At 34.0% G+C, this 22698-nt stretch overlaps 1 protein-coding gene across 5 annotated transcripts in view; it reads right to left on the bottom strand.

Annotated features, from left to right (window-relative positions):
- The window catches only part of EBF1 (EBF transcription factor 1), a 451723-nt gene that overhangs the window by 98756 nt on the left and 330269 nt on the right, over positions 1-22698 (bottom strand). For 3 of the 5 annotated variants that reach the window (XM_074291945.1, XM_074291943.1, XM_074291941.1), the window contains one exon: positions 17586-17719. In XM_074291945.1, the coding sequence (XP_074148046.1) occupies positions 17586-17719 (134 nt within the window). The remainder of the gene's footprint in view (positions 1-17585; positions 17720-22698) is intronic. The other 2 variants (XM_074291944.1, XM_074291942.1) reach the window with 1 other exon arrangement.

The raw sequence follows: 22698 nt of genomic DNA on the forward strand, positions 1-22698 counted from the left end.
TTCTATTGATTTGAAATCAGTGTCAAAGTTATCCTTTAATAAAAATCTTTGAAAAAAGTGCCAAGTTGGCGGTCTCAAAACTTGGTTTTATTTGTACTTCTGCTTTGTGATTTTGGACCAGTCACATTTTATCTTACTGGGTTTTAAGATCTTCATCTGTAAAATTGAGAGAATAATCTCTGAGTCAACTAGTTACAAAGAAAAATAGTGCTCTGTAGCAAATGTACAATAATGTTGCAATTTAAAGTGCCATGTCACAAAGTAGGGGGGAAAAAGCAGGATAATTAGGCAACCCACGAGTAATTTTTTATGACTACTTTTAATTAATTTAAGACATTTTAATATTCTGATCTTCCTTACCCCTACTGCAATATTCAAAAACAATATCCTAAACAAGCTAAATGAAAAATTAAGTTTTAAAAAAAAGGAAAAAAAAGAAAACATTCTTTTCTAAAATGTACTAAATGTGTGCCTCTAGAAAAGCCCTGAAATTCCTGACTGCAAAAAGCCAAAGATAGGCTTAGACACCCGTTCTCCATACCTGCCTGATGACCTCCGAGTTTCAAATAACAGCCTGCCCATTAACTCATTTTGCCTCCTCACTAGGCCTCAGTTAGCCTCCTCCTCTCTAGCCATGATAACAGCCCTTATCTACTCCATGGGGGCACTTATAATAATGTTAAATACTTTGTGTTTTGGTAGACCCCATCTCCTGGGACTTTAAAGCACTTTCCAGATTAATTTTTTAATTTATGTATTAATAATTCTCACAGCATTCTCCTCCTCCTCCTCAATTAGGATAATAATATCCATCTCTTTGAGGTAGGTAGGGGGCATTCCCATATGCTGAGTGACTGACACAAAGTAGACACTTAAATAAGGAAATTGTAACATAAAAGTATAATTAAGGCTTTGAAACAAACTAAATCAGCCCACGATTTTTAAAGAGACATTACACCACGTGGTAGAGACTAAAGACTAAACATTTTTCTCTTTGTATTATGGCTAGTACAATTGAAATTATTTTTAGGAAGCTTTTCTAGGAAGACTGATTGAAATTTTGGGGAAGTGATTACAGTCTATCCCTCTGAATTTGATGCAATATGAATAAGAAGTAAGGAAAGGGAGAGGAATTAAATCTGTGATTTCCCAGTTGAGAAAACTCCTTCTATCAATGTAAGTCAGCATCTTCTCTGAGGCTTAAAGTCTTAGAAAATTGCCCAGAAAACTAAGAGATTCATTGGTTTGTCCAGAGTGCCGCAGCTCAGTGTCAGTCTCAGAATTTAAATTCAGCTCTTCCCAGCTTCAGTTCAGTTTTACCATGCTGTCTCCTGGTGATGAGACAATGCCAGATTTTTTTAAAATTTCAGTTAATTATTAGAGTTCATCATATAATAAAAATCTTCTGATTTTTGGATCTAAGATTGCCTGTTTCAGATATAACATAATTTTTCAAAGGAAGTGGGAGAAAGCCAAGTAAGTTATTTTTTGTTTCACCCTATTTTGCTTTTGTCCTCTCAGGAAAGCAGCTTTAAACTTTAGTAAATTCTTTTGGGCAATGCAAGATTTCTGTGTTGAACTTCATTAATAAATATCCAAAAAGTTTATGCTTTATTTGTCAAACTAAAGTCCGGCTATTGAATAGAATGAGAGAGTTGAAACCTATTTTTGAATATTCAAGAATATATTTCTATTTTATTTGGAGGGCAGAAGGTGACTGCTGTGAACAACACCATGAATTGACACTAAACTACCTTTTTAGTATCTGGAAAAAGAATGATCACTAAGCATTATTCAATTCAAAGTAATACTCTCTTGCCCACTGAATATTTAAAGCTCAGTCCAATAACAAAGCATTTGGTAAAAAAGATTGTCTACATTTCCATTAAATAGAAACTAAGCAAGACCCCCCTAAGAAATCCATCTAACCACAGGGACCTAAGGCTCATGTAGTAGAAAGACCACTGGACAGAGGTAATAGAATCATAATGTTATAGATATTGAGTTAGAGAGAGACCTTAGAGGCCAAATGACCTAACCCCTTCATTTCACAAATGAGGAAACTGAGGCCCAGAGAAAAAAGTAATTTGCCCAAGATTATAAAAATAATAAGCAGTAAAAGCAAGATCTGACCCCAGCCCTTTTGACTTCAAATTTGAGTTCTCTTTCCAGTGTACTATCAAGCTACCTTAATTTTATCCCATCTATTCCTGCCATTCTCGCTATGTTAACTGAGGAAAGTCATTTACCATTTTGGGATCTCAATTTTCTTCCTCTGTAAAAATGAGAAGATTGGTCTAGATGAATTGTAGGATGTTTTCCAGTTCTCAGCTTTACAGTCCTTTGAATTTTGAAAAAAATCTATCAATGCTATTCTAGCATAATCAGTTTTGGGGGAGTAAAAGGGAGCAAAGCTTTCTTTTTAGGTTTATTCAAAGTCTATGCTATCTATGCCAGTTGCACTACATAAAACTTTGGATACCATCCTGACAATTTGGGAGTTGGAAAGCCACTGATGAGTTCCTAAGGAGGAAGACATTCCAAAAGGGTAGGATTTGATGCAGCAATGCCAGATCCCAGTGGTTTGAAGCTATACAAGCTCTAAACTAAATGAGCTCTTTCTCATGGTTTGTTTTCATAAATTCAGCTTAGAAGAAATATCATTTCCCACTCTAGCCATTTTTCACTGATGTGTTATTCCTTGTTTGTTTCTTTAAAAATTCAAATTTTGATGCATTTTGGAAAAGAGCTGGAACCCAGCAGAGTTAGATGTTTCCTCTTGCCTACATGTATATTTACTTAAGTAGAAAAGGGGTCAAGCTTTGGGAAAAGTTTAACTCTAAGAATCAACCAAGAAAAATACAGAGCACAGAAAACCTGAAGAAGGCATAAATATGATGAAGTAGCTAAAGGCACTGGAAAATATCCCAAATCTACCATGAATTCACTATATCACCTTCACCTTCACTCTCTGGACTACAGTTTCTTCCTATGTAAAATGAGAGAACTACGTTAGGTGATATTAAAGGACCCTTCCAGATGTAACATTCTATATAGTTTTATGATCTAGTTTGGGATAAAATGAAATTAATCTTTTATCTAAAAAAAGTCTTTAGGTTTCCAAAGCTTAAAACATAAATTGATTGGATATTGAGCCTCAGATATATGCAATTTTAATGTAATATTTTGCATGTATGTATACACACCTATCTCTAAAGAATTATTGTGTATATAAAAGATTATATTCGTAATATACTTTGGAAACTTTAAAGCACAAATTAAATGCTAGATAGCTAATTGATGGTAGTACTAGTAGTAATAGTGGTAGTATAATATAGTAGTAGTATAGTGATAATGTAGGTAGATAGTGATAGTGGTACTATAATATAAATTAATAAAAAAAAGTGATTTTAAATAGATTAATTTTTTTTGGAAGATTTATCGTAAAATGCTCAAACTTTTTTTTTCATTTTAACCTATTTAGATGGAAATCTTTCTTTTTTAAAATAATAGTTTTTTATTTTCAAAATGCATACAAAGATAGTTTTCAACATTTCAACATGTAATACTGTGCATTTGAAAATGTTCTCCCTCCTTTTCCCTCGCCTCTCCCCTAGACAGCAAGTAGTCTAATACATATTAAAAATGTACAATTCTTCTACACATATTTTCACATTTATCATACTGCACAACAAAAATCAGATCAGAAAGGGAAAAAATGAGAAAGAAAACAAAAAGAAAGCAAACAACAACCAAAAGATGAAAAAATATGTTGTGATCCACATTCAGTCCCAACAGTCCTCTCTCTGGATAAAGATGGCTCTTTCCATCACAAGTCGATTGGAATTGGCTTGAATCACCTCATTGTTAAAAAGAACCATGTACATCAGAACTGATCATCACACAATTTCATTGTTGTTGTATACAGTATTCTCTTGGTTGTACTTACTTCACTTAAGCATCAGTTCATGTGAGTCTCTCTAGGTCTTCCTGAAATCATCCTGTTGATCATTTTTTATAGAACAATAATATTCCCTAACATTAATATACTATAATTTATTAAGCCATTCCCCAAGTGATGGGCATCCAATCAATTTTCAGGTCCTTGCCATTACAATTAGGGCTGCTACAAACATTTTTTTTGCACATGTGAGTCTTCTTCTCTTTTTTATGATGTCTTTGGGAAATAGAAATGGAAATCTTTCTAAAGAATGTAAATAGATTCTACATTTCCATACTTTCTTAAATTGAAATACTAAAGCACTCAAGTCCTTTGATAAACTAGAATTATTCTTATAAACATCTATTCAGAGTATATCATAATGTAATACTATATCTACTTTTAAGCATTTCAAGGTCTTCTCTCAATAATAGGTTGTCACTTTTCCTATGATCAATGATGACTGCCTCTAATAAAATAGTCTTCCATTTTCTCAATCCACAAAACGGACTTCTAATTTGCTGCATTAAATTTATTGTTTTCTATGAAATCAAATAACTAAGATTATTAAAAACTTTAATGTTAAATAAATGTTAATAAGGCTCAAATGAGGTCTTTAAAATTAAACTGCATGGCTTTAGTGGAGTATTTGTGACAACTGTTTTGGATACTATATTTTGTTTTGTTTTTTAATGCTTCTCCTTCTCCTTGCTCCCCTTCCATGTATACATAGATTCTAGACAGTGCTTCTGAGATTTGAGATTATTACAGAGTATATTGTCTTTGACGATAATGCTGATGACAACAATTATGATGACAAAAGATTGTCAATTTAGACATGGAAGAGGTTTTCTTAGCTTTAGTTTCCTGCTGGAGAACATACAGTTTCTTCACTTTAGTATTTTATCAGCACCTCAAAGCTAAAAAATCCCAAACTAAACTCATAATATCCCCACCAAATATATCTCTTCTCCAGTTTTTTTTTAATTTTTATATTGTCTTTTTACTTATCCAGGCTTTAAAATTTTAATTATTCATTTTTTCTTTCCTTTGACTCTACATCCAAGCATATATCAACATCAATCAATTCTTGCATACATTTTTTCCTCTCTGTATGATCTCTACTTACATTGCCCCACTCTAGTTTGGGCTTTTATTACCTCTAGTGCACCCTCTATATAGTTACCAAAATAATATTACTAATGCTGAGTTCTAACAATGCCTATATTCTGCTCCAAAAACTTCAATAACTCACCCATGTTTACTGGATATAATACAATTACAAACACAGACTCCTAATATTTAAGGCCTTTCAAAATCTTGTCCCCCACATATCAATCTAGCTTTATTACCCTCTCCATACAAACTCTCTAAGCTCTTGAACTGGACGACTAATGAAATCTATTTCCAACTCTTTGTCTGTCATTTGTGAAAGGTGTCCCCAGCTACTTGGAATACAATCCCCCTTTATCTTCTCCTTTCATAATTTTTCACGTTCTTCAAGGCCCACCTCTATGTCATGACATCCATAGAATTGTTAGGAATCTCCCCTCAAATTTTCTTAAAGCATTTGAAAATTGCTCTATATCCTCTCATACTACCATCTATCATGGTTATTTGTTTACTACATATCTCACCTTTCTCCTTCCTGTTAGATTATAAGCTCCTTGAGAGAAGAACTAGATCATTCATTTTTTCATCTTTATTCTCCAGCAGTTACCCCAATGCATTCTACATAGCAGGTTGTAATTGTCTATTAAATACATGAAAATACTGAGCTTTCTGTATTTTTTCTGTATGTAATCCATATAGCCATATTATAATCCATCATATCTCATTGAAAAGATAATGTGTTGGAGTGGATAAAGCAGTGTCATCAAGAATATCTGGTTTGACATTCACCTGTAGATATTTGTTTTATGACCATATGCCTTAGTTCCTTCATAAAATTGAGAGAATTAGATTCAGTGGTCTCTAAGATAACTTACAGTTCTAAATTTATAATCATATATTTTTCTTTTCACATGTCATTGCCTCAGGTTACTTGATTTTGAAGAAAAATTATTTGTTGTCATTTTTGTAAAGGAGCTTTGATTCAAATTGATATTTAATGTTTGCCATGTATAAATAATTTTATTAGAAATTGGGGAAGATAGAAAATTTAGATAAGACAAAGTCCCTGCCTTGGAGAGATTAGTGAGAGCATATCATACTACATAATACTTTTATAGATTATACAGTTTATACTATATATATACCATATATACAGTTATACATTTAAAATTTAAAAAAAAAAGATTTTGTGAGGTAGGTGATACAAAAGTTATTGTCCTCACTTAATTGGGGAAAAGAACAAGCATTAAAATCTTATTATGTACTAGCTTCTGTTTTAAACACTTTACAAATTATATCTCATTTGATCCTTATAACAACCTTAGGGAGTAGATGTTATTATAATATCATTTACAAGTGAGGAAACTGAGGTCATAGAAATTAAATGACTTGCCCAGCATCATACAACTAAGTATCCAAGGCCAGATTTGAATTTGGATCTTTCTAACTCCAGGCCTAGCACTCCATCCTCTGAACCAGTCTGGTAGATAGTGGCTCACTATAAAATGATTTGCCCAAGATTACATGGTTAGAAAATAGTAGGGGCATGATTCTAACCCAGATCACTGCCCATAAATTGAGTCAAATTTTCACTGTGCCACAGCTTATATATAATGCCTGAATAAGTTCTATACTCCTCCAGAAAGTGCCATTCTATTAGTATATAATGGGCATTATTTCAGAGTCATTAGTGTAGAGAATAGTCTTCTCAACTACCTTATATATGAATAAATGTAGACTTAAGCATTTTAGTAATGAAGTGACCATGTCTTTGTCCCAGATGAAGGCTATATAAAAAGGCCATTAGACCATATTTCAATCTACTTTAAAAAATTTATGTTCGTGCATTTTGAAGTGATCCCCCATAAAATAACTTGGGGTTAAAGTTTAATTGAAATTGTTGGCTGACATTTCTGAATTTCCACTCACTACTAATATGATAAATTCAGACTATCCTTTCTCCTTCCTCTCTTATGAATGAAAATGCTTATTATAATATAGATTCTTAACACTTAGTAGGATACTCAAATATTCACTCAAAAACTGTAGGTTTGCAGCTAAGAAGAAATGTGCTTAAATTATATATATATATATATATATATATATATATATATATATACATATATATATAAATAAGCAAGAATGCCTTTAAAACTATCTATTTAGCTTTGCAAGAAATCTATCTATACATTAATCATCAAGTTAAGCAGTAACCTAAAAATGAATGTTAATTATAGTTATATTTATATATATATATATATATATATATATTTACATATAGTTATGTATAAATTTGAATATCATTTTTCTTGAACTATGGTTTGTTTTGCATGTATCCCATATATCATTGGAGAATATCTAATATCTATTATATATGTATATCAGATAGATACATAGAAAGATACACAGATAGAATGGGTGGTGGGATGGTTGAATCAAAAAACATATCCTAAAAGAGATCTAAGGGTTTTAATGATCTACAAATTCAAAATGAGTCAATGTTTGGATGAGACCAGACCTTATCAGGAGTTTTTAAGTTCAGTTTTGAATACAACAATTTAAGAGGATATTGATAAGTTAGAAAGTATTTAGAGGAGAGTAAGTAGAATGGTGAAAGAGCCTTGAGCCCTTGAGAGATGGGGGAAGAAACTAGGCAGGTTTTTAAAGCCTGGAAAAGGGAAGATATAGGGAGAATATGGTGGCTGCTTTCAAGTGTTTGAAGAGATGTTATTGTAGAAATGGAACTAAATTTGCTAAGTTTTTTGTTTTATTTTGTTTCTTGCATCTAAAGAACAGAGATAGGAGGTGGAATTTTACAGGAGTCAGTTTTATATTTGATGTAAAGAAAAACTTCCAAACAATAAAGGCTGGGGGGAGCCAAGATGGCAGAGTATAGGCAGCAACCCAACTGAATTCTTCCAACATTCCCCTCCAAACAACTTTCAAATAACTCCTCAAATCAAATTTTGGAACGGCAGAATCAACAAAAAGTCAGAGAGAGACACTTTTCCAACCTAAGACAACTTAGAAAGTAGGCAGAAGATGTCTGTGAAGCAGGATGGGTATCAATCCAGAGCATACTTGGTGGCAACAACAGCTGCAGTGGTTGGCTATGAATGTGATAACAGCTACAATAGCAGTAGCTTCAATAGCTCTCAGCCCAGATATGATAAAGCAATCAGATAACTGGTCACTTTTGCTGGTACTAGTTGCAATTGGTAATGATTGGCAACTACACTGTTTTTCACAAATCCAGGATGTAAAGGAACTCTTAGTCACAAGGGATCCAGGACTCTGGTCACAGTTCTAAAGAAGAGGGGAACAGTAGCACTTGTGGTTGCACTGGGGGAGGGGACCTAGTAACAGTTCCAGGACCAAGAGAACAATGAGCATACCTCTTCCCAGATAAGACTACCTTGGAAGTACTGAACACTTATAGATTGAAAAAACCCATAGCTTAGTTTAGTGCCTCTCCACCTTCAGGGTAACAATAATATAAACAGCAAAATCAAGAAACAGGCTGAGAAAATGAGCAAATAGCAAGAACAACACAAATAATTTGACCATTAAAAAACTACTATTATCCCCCCAAAAAAAAGCTTAGAGATCATATTTCAAGGAAAACTTCCCTTATATCTTGAATCAAGAGAATAAAATAGAATTTGAAAGAATTCATCAATCACTTCATGAAAGAAATCCTAAAATTAAAAGTAGAGGGATATAGAAAGGGAACCAGAATGTTGTCCCTTTCTGGAGGGGCTGGATGGCTGAGAATATAATAGTAAGAATTCCACATATGGTTGGGAATGGATAGCCAATGAGGTCCCTTCCAGTTCTTAATTTTTCTATAATTTTGTGATCTATGTATAACAATAAGCTTAAGATTCCCCAACCATGTCAGAAATAATGTTGAAATCTGAAATACTTTGAATAAAAAGAAAAGCATTCATTCATTTATTCATACACTGAACATAGGATTATGAACAAAACATTGAATGGAGAATTGGAAGAAATGTGATTCATCATTGTCCAAGAAATCTTTTTCTATGGCCAGTATGATGGCAAGTCTCTCTCAAACTATCTAGGCTGGTCATATCACAAAAAAAAGTCATGACAAAGCCTATACTCAAATACTTTGCAACTTGTAGGGATATTGCCAAAGCTTATATATATCCTGTGAATATAGCTTTTGAGAACTCAAGATCATCTTCCTTCTAAGATGATGGATCAGAGCAGGTTGGTAATGGAGGTATATTTATCTTCTCCTTCCTTATAATGAGGTCAAGCATTGCTAAATAAAAATGGTGTCATTTGGGTACACAAATAAGGGGGAGGGAATGGAAGAGTGGGAGGGAAAGAGGAAGAGAAAACTGCCTTTGTGACTCTCTAGTCTCACCTTGGAATGTAAGCCCCTGAAATCAGCATTGTCCTGGCCCTACCCTGAGCAATACTATCCTCCAGCTATCTCCTTCTACTTCTCCATTTCAATAGATTAAAACACTAACAGGTGTCATCTGAGGTTCCTAGCAAGTAGATTGCTAAGAGAAAAAACAAATACAAACAAAAACACTAGGAAGAAAAAGGTTTTTTTTTAAATTATATTCACGTTATTATTAATTTTTTATTTTTATATTAGTAAGTTCCCCCAAAAGATCTCAGCAAGAAATAAGCCAGGTAGGGAATAAGATTAAATTCAAAAGAGATAAAAAAGTCCTTCATTTCACTTTTAAAAAAAATCAACATAACGTGGGAGGCATGATTAGACAAAAGCCCCTATGTCAGGGAGAAAAAAAATGAGGGCTTTTACATTCAGTATTAGTCAACAGGCTGACATGGTAGCCAAAAAAAGCTAATGCAATGTCAGACTGAATTTTTAAAAGGCATAGTGCCCAGAAAGTGGGAGATGATGGGCCCATGGTATGCTGAGTTGGACAGACCACATCTAGAGTGTTGTATTAAGTTCTAGATGCCACATTTTGGGAAACAGATTAAAAAATGTCAGTGTATTCAGAGAAGGGTGATGACCAAAATGATCAAAGTGTTCAAGATTATGCAGGTGAAGGAACTAATGATATTTCACATGGAGAAGAAAAAAACATAGGAAGGAAATGTCTCTTCTTTCCCTAAATATGAGTTTTGTCATATGAAGCAGAATGGACAGAACGAAGAGCATTAGGTAGAAGTTAGCATACTACAAAGAAAAATCTTCCTTAAACAACTAGGAAGATAAACTATCTAGCCAGAAAATATGCTCTTCCTCACTAAAGGTTTTTAAGTAAAGTTTGAGTGAGTATTGCTCAGATACGAATTAAATTACATGGTCTCTGAAGTCCATTTCAAGTTTGAGACTATGATTTTTCTGCCTGTTAGACCCATTTAGATCTTAGATGAATAATAAGCATATATTTAAGCTATCTCACCTATATTCATGAAAAAATTCCTGGATGAAATAATAATTCCTATATGTGGAAATTTGTAAAAATCAGAAATAAGAGCTTAAGATTATATTTTGGACCTAAAATCATTAGGACATGCACTTTGAATATTTTTTTCAGGAGTGGCGATGGATGAGAAACCATTCATACTCTTAATCTACCTTGTGACCATTGACTTACATTTGAGGGATAGCTGCCTGGGGTTAAGAGGCAGCCTGTGACCACAGAACAGAATCTCTCTCTGTGTGAGCCTAAATGAGCCATACAAGAATCAAACCCATGGCCTCATTAGCACCATGCTCTACCCAACTGAGCTAAATGGTCCAGGCAATCCTTAATTTTACATGTGCCACAAAATTACATGCCACCTAATGTAATGTATACAGAGCCTGGAAATGAAATAAAAAACCCTGAAGAAAAGTTGCATTTGGGGCTCATAACATTAAAAGCATGATAAATCTAAAAATGTATGACATCATCTGAATGATTGCTATGTAAATAGCTCAAACTATATTTCCACACATCAACAGTAGCAGCACTCACTCCATTACTGAATGTCAAGGGTGTGTTTTTAGTAATTTGGTAATTTGCATCACCAACATGGAAGCCAAGTGTCATATGGCAACATTTTGATATACACTTTAGGCTTATGTTAGGATATTGGGTACCAAATCCAAGGCTTACAGGATGGATGGGAAAATCTCACTAAGATGTATATTCCAATAGGGAGAAATTGTTTTGTTAATTATAAAAAAAATTTAAAGTTAATAGAATCATCTTTTTAGCAAATCAGAGATTTAAAAATACTCTTTAGATGGAACATTTAAAAAGAAAAAAAGACTAACAGGACAAATTTCCTAATTTTTTTTCTTTTTAGAATCCTCAAAGGAGATTAAATCTCATAAAATAGCCATTTCTTAGAATCATAAACTATCAGAACTGGAGAAGAACCTTAGAGATGATCTCATAGACTCAGTGGATAGGACATTAGATTTCAATAGATCCAGCAGAACTCAAGTTCCTATCCTACTTCAGACACTAAATGTGTGACCCCGAACAAATCACTTAACTATTGTTTGCTGCAGTTTCTTCATTTGCAAGTTGAAGATCATAAAATAACCTACTTCAAAGGGTTATTGTGAAGATCAAGTGAAATGATTTATGTATAGTGCTTTGAAAATCTTAAGGCACTATATAAACACTAGTTATTACCTATTTTAAAAAAAATCAGAGTAAGGAATAGTTTCATATAAAGCAACAACAGGAGCAGAACTAGAACTACGTTCTCTTCATCCCCAGTCCAATGATTTTTCTACTAAACTATATTGCCTCTCATGATTTATAATGCTGAGTTGGAGCCATTCTGCAGATCCTTTCAGAAATACTTATTAAGAAGCATCCTTTAATTCTCCACAATTTTTATGCAAAACCATTTATCAGAAAGAATCAAGAATACATCATCAAGTCTAGATCACTATTGCCCACAGAACTTTATCCAAATTTTCAAACCTGGAATTAAAAGGCCCCTAGAACCTATCTACTTTGCCTTGTTCTCCAACATTTCTCACATACCTCTCCAAAATAAATTTGTTCCATTTAGCTAGATTTTTCTTCCTTTCTCTTCCTATACGCCTTGCTGGCTTCTCTCTGCAAGCTTTTACTCACTTTTTCTGCTTATAGATCCAACCTCAGTTATTTGACTTGAAGATTACTTTCGGGAAATCCAGCACAGATGCCACTTTATTGAAAAAGCCTTTCCTTCCTACTCTGGTTCATAATAACATCTTGATTCCCTGAATTCCTATGATTCTTTGTGTCTGAATTACATAATTTAGCACTTTAATATGTCTTATATCATTCTCTTAATCTTTCACATTTATTAGTCTCATCTCTCCTTGCCCAACCTCTCCAAAATGAATTGTTAAATTTTTGAGAAACAATGCTTCTATTTTTTGTATCTACCACCACTGCCTCTGTATCTCTAGGGCTTAGCAAAGTGCCTACCATATACTAGGCACTTAATGTTTTCTGAATAAGTTGTTATTCCTCTCCAGAAGAATGTAAGATCCATGAAGGGAGTCTGCTTTATTTTGTTGTCTTTCTTTTCCCACCAACTAGCACAGTAGTTTTTGTTTGTTTTATTTTGTTTTTCTTTTGTTTTTATAATTTTCCCTTTTTAATAGCATTTTATTTTTCCAAATACATGCAAACATAGTTTTCAACATTCATCTTTGGAAAATCATATATTCCAAATTTTTCTCCCTTTCCTCTCCCTTCCCTCCTCCCCAAGACAGCAAGCAATGCTATATAGGTTAAATATGTAGCCCAGTATTTTACTTAAAGAAGGTGAATGATAAATGTTTGTTAAATTGAATTGTACTTTCCATTTTATTTAACATGGTTATATACATATAGTAAGAGCTTAGTATATTCTTGATAAAATAATAGCATATATATAGTACTTTAAAGCATACAAAATTTACATAAAGTATCTTACTTGATTCTCACAACAACCCTGGGAGTTTGGTTCTATTTTTACCCCAAATTTATAGATAAGGAGGTTTAGATAGGTTAGGGACTTGCTCAGGCTCAGAAAGCTTGTGTTTGAGGCAGCATTCAAACTCATATCATCCTGTGTCCAGCTCTAGCACTTTATCCACTGACTATCTAACCACCTAATTGATGACTATAGGATATTGGCGATGTGGGAAAAGTACTTTTTTTTTTTAAAGAAAACTAATAGAAATGTAGAAGTTGTATAGTGTACATTGCAATGAAATGCCCCTTCTTTCTCTGGTATATCAGTGATAGAGATTCAATGCCTTACTAGCCCTACAGATATGTGTTTAACGGAGTCACAGATAAAAAAGGGGAAAAAAAAGAGAGAAGAGGAATTAAGGCTTACTAGGAGATAATTAAGAAAATAAATACAATTAAAAATGGAAAGAAAAAATTAAGGAAGAAGAAAAGGGAACAGGGAGAAAGATGAGTGGCAAAAGCAGCAAAAGCACCAGACTCACAAACAAAGCAAATCATGTGGGACAACGAGCCGAGACAACCAGCACAAGAGAACTCTGGGATTGGAAGCATGATGTGTACTACCTTTTTTCTTCCCTCACTCTAAACCCTAATCCTCAGGGAGCAATCAGTGAGTGAAAACGAACGACTCATTTACAAAAGATTGGGTTGGGAAAGAGCACAGATGATACCAAATTAAGCCAACTCGATTTTCTCTGACTCTTAAAAAAATCCTTTAACTTAAAAAAAGACTCCAAATAATTGCATTATCTGCTAATCTCCAACATCATCTGCATGTCTGACCTAGGATCCAAGCTATTCCTGGATATTCTTTGACAAAAGGGTGAGATGAAAAGAGAAGAGGAAAAAAGATACACTATTTAAAATCATAGGTGTTGGGACTGGAAAGTATCTGAGAGAATAATCTGAGAGCTTCCTGCCCTCAATTTAGTGAGACCCTATCATATCCATCTTACAAATAAAGCAACTTGAGGCCCAAAGTGGTTAAAATGGCTCACCTAAGGTCACAGAGTAGAGTAGATAAAAGACCAGAATCCAGACTTCTGATTAGTAGTACAGTGTTCCTGCCTACTTTGAGCAGAGCCATGAGAAAAAAAAATCCCTCTTACTCCTAGGTCTATGGATGTAGCTAAATAATGATATGTAAACACATAAATCCACTTCTACTTATAGGTGGAAAAATATGACCTTGCTCCCTAAATCCATGTGGATAGATAAAATGCAATAGACAAAGAGATCTGATTTCAAATTTTGCTACTGGCACATACCCTTTCACTCACAGATCTGTATTACATGTTTTTTGTGAAAAAACACAAAATCACCTATGGATAATATCCTATAGAGATAAGAAAGTCTTCAAATATTGAACTTAGCACAATCCTGAACATAAAGAAGAAACAAATTAAGCATATTTATGTTTGAAATAATATATAAAATAATTTGTATAAATATTTATATAATATATCAAATATTATTTATTTATAATTTACTTCTTCTTCCTTATATTCGGGGTTGTACGAAGACCAAGTCTAATGCTTGGTGACTCACAATAATAAGACATTGGGACATGATCAATAGACAATGTTGTCTATAAATATCTATACATAAAATATATAATCATACATAAAAAGAGTGACATATATTCAGGTTTATATGTCTCTGTGTATGATAGAATACATACATTAAAACCTAAATAAATAATCACTTAAGGAAATAAATAATGAAAAGGACCAACGATGCATAAGTTCTTTTTTCCAAACTTCAGGGACATTATCAAGATCATACCCCATTAAAGAGCTCCACTAAAGATACCTGGCTGATAATGTCACAAGATGTTTATTTTTAAATAACGGCTTTTCCACCCTAGGGGAATATAGGGTGAAGAGAGAAAAAGAACCATTCATTTGGTTCCCACTAAGAGGGGGAAAAAAAGGTCCTGGAGTTTAATTTGTGGAATGATGTATTTAAGATCTTAAAAAAACAAGTCTGAGCTTCCTCTAACCCAGAACTGCTTCTAATCTGGTGGACAGAGTCACAGATACTGTTTTAAAATGCTGTAAGAACTTATGAGAGGAACAAGATAGAAGAGGAGAAGATGCATTGTTTTGTTATTTTCATGAGTTTTCCTCATTAGGACACACATCAGTTTTCTAATAATGAAACAGATAATTTAAAGCACAATGCACTGAAACAGAAAAGAAGGGATAGGTAGTCCCAGAGTACTTTGCCTTAGTTATACCATATCCATTTATTGTTAGAACTAAACAAGATGATATTTGTAAGGTGCTTTTCAAAACTTAATGTGCAAAAAAAATTTAATTGTTGCTGCTATCCCTATTTGCTATCTTCTATTACAAGGAAAGACATTGATAAACTGAGGTATCGACAGAAGAATATCCAAAATTGCTACAAAATCATAGATTTAGATTTAGACGAGATTTTAGGGGCTATGGAACCTAACTCCATCATTTGACAGATGAAGAACTGGGGAGCAGAGAATGTTGAGTTCTTTGGTCAGATTACATAGCTAGGAAATGTCTGAGATTATACCTGAACCAAGGTCTTGCTAGCTCCAAATCTGGCACTTTATCCACTCCTCACTGCTATCTCACAATTAAAAGGGCTTCAAATTCCTGCCAGCTTTATAGTGTGGGAAAATTTTGGGTGGAGAAAAGAACATTTGAGAGAAGATGTGATGACTATCCTCAAGTAATTAAAGAGCTGTCTCTTAGAAGTAAGTTTTGATTTCATCTGATTGGATCCAAATGATAGGAAAAAAAAGTAATGGGCTATAATCTACAAAGAAGCAAATTAGGCTTGAAAGAAAGGAAAACTTTCTTAGATTTAGAGATAACCTGGAGTGGGATACAGGAGGTTTTTAGGCAAAGCCAGGTATGAGGTGGAAAGAATCCTTGTTAAAAATCTGTATTGAATTAGATACCTTATGAGCTCCCTCCCACCTCTAAAAACATCTGATTCTGAAGAAAACACTCAGACCATTCTCAGTAAGACTTTGATTATTTTGTTCTATCCCAAAATGGACAAATATCCAATTCCATCCAACAGCCAAAATTGATACAATTTTTTATTTAAAAGCTGCTTTTGGAAAGAGAAAAACAAATAAACAGTATCACCTAAGCTTTCTGCATATTCATATCATCTGAGCCTAAAAAGTTTGTAGATGGGATGTTAATATGGAATAGTGGAAAGAATGCTGAAGTGGAAGCCAAGAGACCTGGGTTCTAGTCCTGCCTCTGCCACTAATTAGGTATATAAATCTTTGTTATTTACATCCCTGGGTTTTAGTTTCCTTATCTATAAAACAAGTGATTTAGACTAGATGAGATCCTTTCAGCTCTGAATCTAGTATTCTAGACAAGACATTAGAGAATGTAATAGGGTGGAGGAAAGAAGTTGATGGCGGCATAGACTGAAATAGTATTGACTGAATTAATTATACACTCTTAAAATTAGATGGAATATCAAAGAGTATCTAATCCAACTACATATCCAGGTCATTCAGATTTTCCCAAAGACTTCCAGCAAATTCATTACACTTTTTAAGGCAGCCCATTCCCCTTTGGAGCAATCTAATGGTTGGGAAGTGTTCCTTTATAAATACATCTTTATGTAACTTCTACCCATCCATCTCAGTACTGCCCTGAAGGGCCAAGCAAAACAACTCAACTCTGTAATTCATATGAAAGTTTTTCAAATGCTTGCATGTTATCCCTAATTCTTTTGTTGTCCAAGGATAAACACTAAACTAAGGCTCAGGAGTAAGAAAGATTAGGAAAGTGTTACAAGACAATTCTACTGTGAATATGTAACGTTTATATTTTGGTACTAATCATGACCACTGCCAGAAAAGCAGGTTATCAAGTTAAAATAACTCATAAGCTACTTGGAAAACTTTTTTGGGGAATTGAGCCATTTTTCAGCTGGTAAAGAAGCAGTCAAAACTTACAGTTTAAAAAAAAAGTAGGGCTGAACAGAATGCCCCCCAATTCATCTGCATATTCAATTTCATTAACTTAACACATATCAAACACTTGCAATGTGAAAGTCACTATGCCCACCCCAACTCAAGCAGGCACATTCCTAATGTGCTTTATAAATTAAAATAAAGTTATATCTTAATTTTTTGAGTGTTGTTCTTAAAGGAGAACTTGATAACCTGGATCTCATGAAGTCCAGGAACTAGTAACTCTTCTAAATATACTCCCACTATTTAAGTGCCATTCACACCACTTTAGAAAGTGTGTAGTGAATTTCCTATAAGATAGCTATACTAGCAAGTTTACAAAGCTAACAAAGTAAAGAAGGACAACAAGCCCTTGCCTTAAAGGTGCTGATTGGTAAGAAATTAAAAGAAGTTTCAGTAAAAAGTGTTGCCTCATGACAAACATATTTGTCTTATGCTTCCTTGTCATCACCCAGAACTAGACTGTAGTAAAGCTATTCTATGGGATTTGATATAGCTTCATTAGCATTGTACATGTACACATTTCCCAGAACTAGACAAAGCTATGAGATATTAAAGTTCAGACAACACCTACCTCACTCCAGACCAGCATGGTACCGAATATGACCTGTAACCCATCAAAGAAATTGTCGCCTATGATGATCACTGTGGCACCTCCTGTAGTCCATCCTTCACTTGGACTGATGGCTTTGATACAGGGGGTAGCTGCTTTTCAACACACATAAAAAAGAGAAGAATTCAGCTGTTAGAACCAAATTTTAATAATTAAATATTTGATTTTTTAAAAGACTTTTTTTAGTTAACATTAAGCTTCTCAAGATCTCAAATAATTTCTAGCTATAGTATGATATGGAATGTAGTATCACCTTTAGAAAACATTGCTTTCAATATTTGTATCAAAGGTATAATTCATTTTTTCAACCCACAGGAAAGCTGAAATTATGATCAAAAGCAACCAGTTGTTGATATATGGCATGATGATTAAATCACCCTTTAAAAAAAAAACTCTCAATTCCTTCATTTTCAGGTACAAATTTCATTTCAAGAGAAAATGTATGGAAGAAAAGAAAGCTAATAAGCATTTAACCAAATATTAATGAAAGTAGTTCAGGGAAGTAGGAGCCAAAAATCTTTCCCACAGCATGACCTAAGTAATTTTCCCCCTACCTATCTCATGTACTCTCTACTGATATTACAGCACTAAAAGTTTAATATACTTAAAGTAAAATAACATTTTCAATCAATGTCATCAGTCCCATTTTACAGATAAGAACTCTGTTGAACAAGCTAGCTAAAATTATATAACTCTGAAAAATTATTAATCTTAGATCCACAAAGATTATACACAATCCTCAAACCCTCATTCAGTTCTTTTGATTTCAACTTCAGGTCCATTTTTTTCCCATTGAAAAAGGCATCTGGAGATAAGAAACTCTTTGTAAATGTTGTGAATAGATTAGAGGAGGTTTTCAGGAATGAACATGACTCGAGTTGAATACAATTGCTGTGGGACCACTGCTTTGGTAAGAGCAGAATGGTGAAGTTACCTCTTTGAAGTTCTAAAAGGGACAGCTTCATTTCTCAGATTTTTAATATTGCTAGCTTTCCTGTCATTTTCAGAAGTGTTTTTACTTACTTAATATAAATACTTCAAAGTACTAAAAACTGGGAGAAATTGAGTAGGAGAGAAAATGGGACGATCCTTTTACAAAACCCTCAAAATGTCCCAGACCAATTTTCCTACTATTTGAGTTAATGGAAGGCCTAGCTAATTTTGCTGGAAAGACAAATATCACTACACATTGTCAAATATTGAATAATTTCCCACTTTGACTTTTGCAAAAACAAAAGAAACTATTAAAATCTAGCCTGAGAAGGAGAGGACAACCATTTACCCCCACAAAGTAGATGAATGTATTTGAGTTGGACTTAAGTTAACCTAGTAAAATTGCACCAAAATATTTTGAAAAATCTAAACCAATGATTTAATTTTGGCTGAATTTGTAATGATGCATTTATAATCAAAATGACCCTTTTTAATATTCTTTCCCTCTCCTTCTATTCCTTCTCTCTTTTCTAACCAAAAATGAGATAATTAATGAACAAAAATACCCTCCCACACTACATTTGTATTTTCAAAATTAATTTTCAATTTTTGATGCCACGAAGCTTGCAGTCATCAAAATTCTGTAAGACTAAAAGTTTTTAAAGCATAGTTCTTGGTATTATGGGATTTAAAGTTGGAAGAGGTCTTATAAATCATCAACTTCAATTTTACAGAGTTAAAAAATTAACACAGAGAAGTTCATGACTTTACTAACATAGCTGGTAAATAGGAAAGCTAGGATTTAAACACAGATTCACTGATTCCAAACACAGAAACATTTGAATAATCCCAGATCAGTCATATAATATGAACTATGTTAACAAGTAGTTTACCAATGCCATGGAAGAAGTTTAAGGATTATAAAGGGTCACAATATATAAATCACTTGGGATCACTTCAGTTTACCTTATCCCCTTCAAAAACTTAATGTTTTAGCTCCCCAAGTAAAGTAAATCCTTGCAGATCTTCACAATAGGAAAGACAAGTGCTGCTTAGGACCGATTTTAATGCAATACTTATTGAAGATAAAATTTTAATAATGGTGCCTTCTAACTCTGTGGTTCTATGATAATAGACACCAATCTCAAAAAAGTCTTTGTATTGAGTTTTAAGTTTTTTTAAATCCAATTTTTAGGGAAATTTTCCATGTGAATATATCTCTATTTAAAATATATTGTCCTTTAGGTTTTCTGATAGTTCCTACTATGCGAGAGGCACAATGATATGTTCATGTCTGCTGCAGAGAGTCTCCAACATAGCTAAAGCCTGCAGGCTTTAGAAGTGGTGGGGACTCCTTCTACCTTCATCCCTTTGAAAGTCCTATGAAGGAGGTAGATGTGTCTGTGTGTGTTTCAAAAAGTATTTTTTCCAAGATCTTCACTATAGTTTTCACTTTGAAAATACTCATGTATCAAACTCTGCAAAAACCTGCCAATAATAAAGTATCCTGCAAGCCAGCAAACAAGGAGAGAACAGATTCAAATTTGCAAAAGAACAGTGGTGGGGGGAACAAATGAGTCAAAGCTTGTGTAACACCATCTTCTTAATCTCCTTGTAGGGAAGGCTTGTGAAAAAGCTCTGCTCAGTATGTCCTAACTCCACACTTGGCACCGTACTAGAACCTAGCTAATAAACTTCACTTCACCTTACAAAAAATGTATATAATCCTTGCAATTCTGGGAATCATAAAGTTGTAGAGCTGCAAGAGGCCTCAGAGATCATTTAGTCTGTTCCTCTCATTTAATAGATGTAGAAACTGAGGCCCAAAGTCACCCAGCTAGTTTTTGACATGTTGACACCTATTCCAGGCCTTTTCACACCATACCAATCTGTCTCTTGATTTGAAGTTATTCATCTAATAATACTTATTGATTACTTTATCCATAAAAAGTATTAACCAATGGATCAAGTCTCAAATCATAAGATTAAGCCTGACTTTCAGAAAGCAGGGAGAAGAAATGAACAAATTCACAAATTTCCCTCTGGGGAATGCTATGTCTTTGAAAGCTAAATGTGATGGAGCCAGACAGTGCCTTTATTTTCTTAGTCTACCAGAACAAAGCATGATTGGTTAAATGTATAGGTTAGAGATTAAGAACAAGAAGACAATTTAGAGGCTATTGAGTCCAATCCACACTATACAGATTAGGAAACTGAGGCACAGGGAAATATGATTTGTTCAACATAAAAAAGACAGTGAAATGATAGTACAGAATTCAACCTCAAATTCACAGTCTTGTATTGTACTCTTTCCACTGCAGTTTACCACAAGTTAAAAAAAAAGGGGGGATTGGGAGAAGTCAATCCAAAGATAATAATGTGCATGGGGTTAATGCGTTGTTAGTGGTTCTGGGATTTGAGGGCTCAATGATATTAAAAAACAACTTTCTTAATCTAGGAATCGGGTAACCAATGGGACTCTTTTTTCTATAAGGCACAATGGGTTAAAGTCCATTTAAATACAAAATTCTGTGTTGATGGCAAGTTCTGACTTAATAAAGGCTTTTGTTGTTATTGTTTTCTCTCCATATTTTTATCACCATTATATTTTCATACTTTGGGTGTCCACAGTACATTGTAAGCCCAGAATTGATGGTTCTAGATCTCATTAAAAATAAAAGTTTTTTTGTTGTCTTTTGTTTTATTTCCCCCAGCCACCAAAGTAGAGGAGATTTTCCTCCCTTCAGACTATGACAATAAAATGATTACCCCACCACGGTTTAGCATAATGGTTCTGAAATGCTCATGGCATATTGCAGAGTTAAAGTGGAAATTATTAGGTAGCTCTTCTTTGTTATAATAATGATCACTCCACAAATAAAAGCTCTTCTCCCAAAGGTACTGCAAGGCACAAAATGCTAATTCTGAAGATTATGTGCGAGCTTTTATTAAATATTACTATGCCCTGCCTGTTTGAGGGCTTCTCTGCTCTGATTGCTTTATGAGTGCCATGTTAATGTCATTCCCATCTCGCTAGCAGCAGGCACACATTTTAGCGTTTGTATGAGAGTTGATCAAAGGCCACGTGCTGGGGGAATTGCTGAGAAAACACGGACAAGCGATAAAAATCTAACAGATTAATTGGTTTAAATTTCATTTCAGGGTGTTGAACTTTGGCTTGGGACTCTAATACTACACTATGAGTCAGGGCCTAATTACCAGATTTCCAATTTGCTTCTGAACAATGGTTGGGGGTAGGAGGGTGGGGAAGATGAGAGAGAGAGAGAGAGAGAGAGAGAGAGAGAGAGAGAGAGAGAGAGAGAGAGGGGGGGGGGGGGGGGAGAAAGGGAGGGAGGGAGAGAGAGAGAAAAAAAGAGAAAGAGAATGAAAAAAAAATATATGTTTTAAATTTATCACCTCCAGTATATATTTAACAACTAAGGTCCTCTGTGGAGAAATTGCACAAGGTAAGTTTTCCATCACCTGTTCAACCTTAAGAGTATTTCTATCTCCTTATGGCACCAGAAGACAGAAGAAATAACAAATATCCTTAGCAATTTGAAATTTTCTGATTTATAGAATCAATGGTATATGATTCAAGTACCTACAAACACACATTGGAGGCATCAGGCTCTTTATTAGCAAACTGAATTTATAAGCTGTAACAGCTTCTCACCCTCCAATAGAAATGATCTATTTCATTGATATAAAACTAGGGCCAGGAAAGCCATGTTTACTTCAGAGTTTATGGGTGGCCTTGGGAATAAGGGTTAATTGAGCTCAGAGGTACATGCCCACTGAGGTGAATTAGTGATGTGTGCAGCTATCAGCAGGGTTCTGGACCTGCTCTTATTTTTACTTCTGAAATTTCTTTGTGCTATGATTAATATCTGACTTGTTTCAGTGGTTGTAAAGATGACCTGGTCAGCAGTCCAGTATTTATCATCAACTCTAGGTCTCCTATTCCAAAGATGAGGTTTTGCAACTATTGGTGCCTTATTATAGAAACCTAAATTTCTTGGTTTGTTTTCTTCTTATGAAAGAGACTAAATTTTTATAATTATTCCAATCTAGATTTTATTTCCACAAATATCATAAGAACAAAGTATGAGGAAAAAATTAAGTTTTTCTCTTCTGTATA

The sequence above is a fragment of the Sminthopsis crassicaudata genome, chromosome 2, assembly GCF_048593235.1.
Source record: "Sminthopsis crassicaudata isolate SCR6 chromosome 2, ASM4859323v1, whole genome shotgun sequence".
In the NCBI taxonomy this organism is placed as follows: Eukaryota; Metazoa; Chordata; class Mammalia; order Dasyuromorphia; family Dasyuridae; genus Sminthopsis; species Sminthopsis crassicaudata.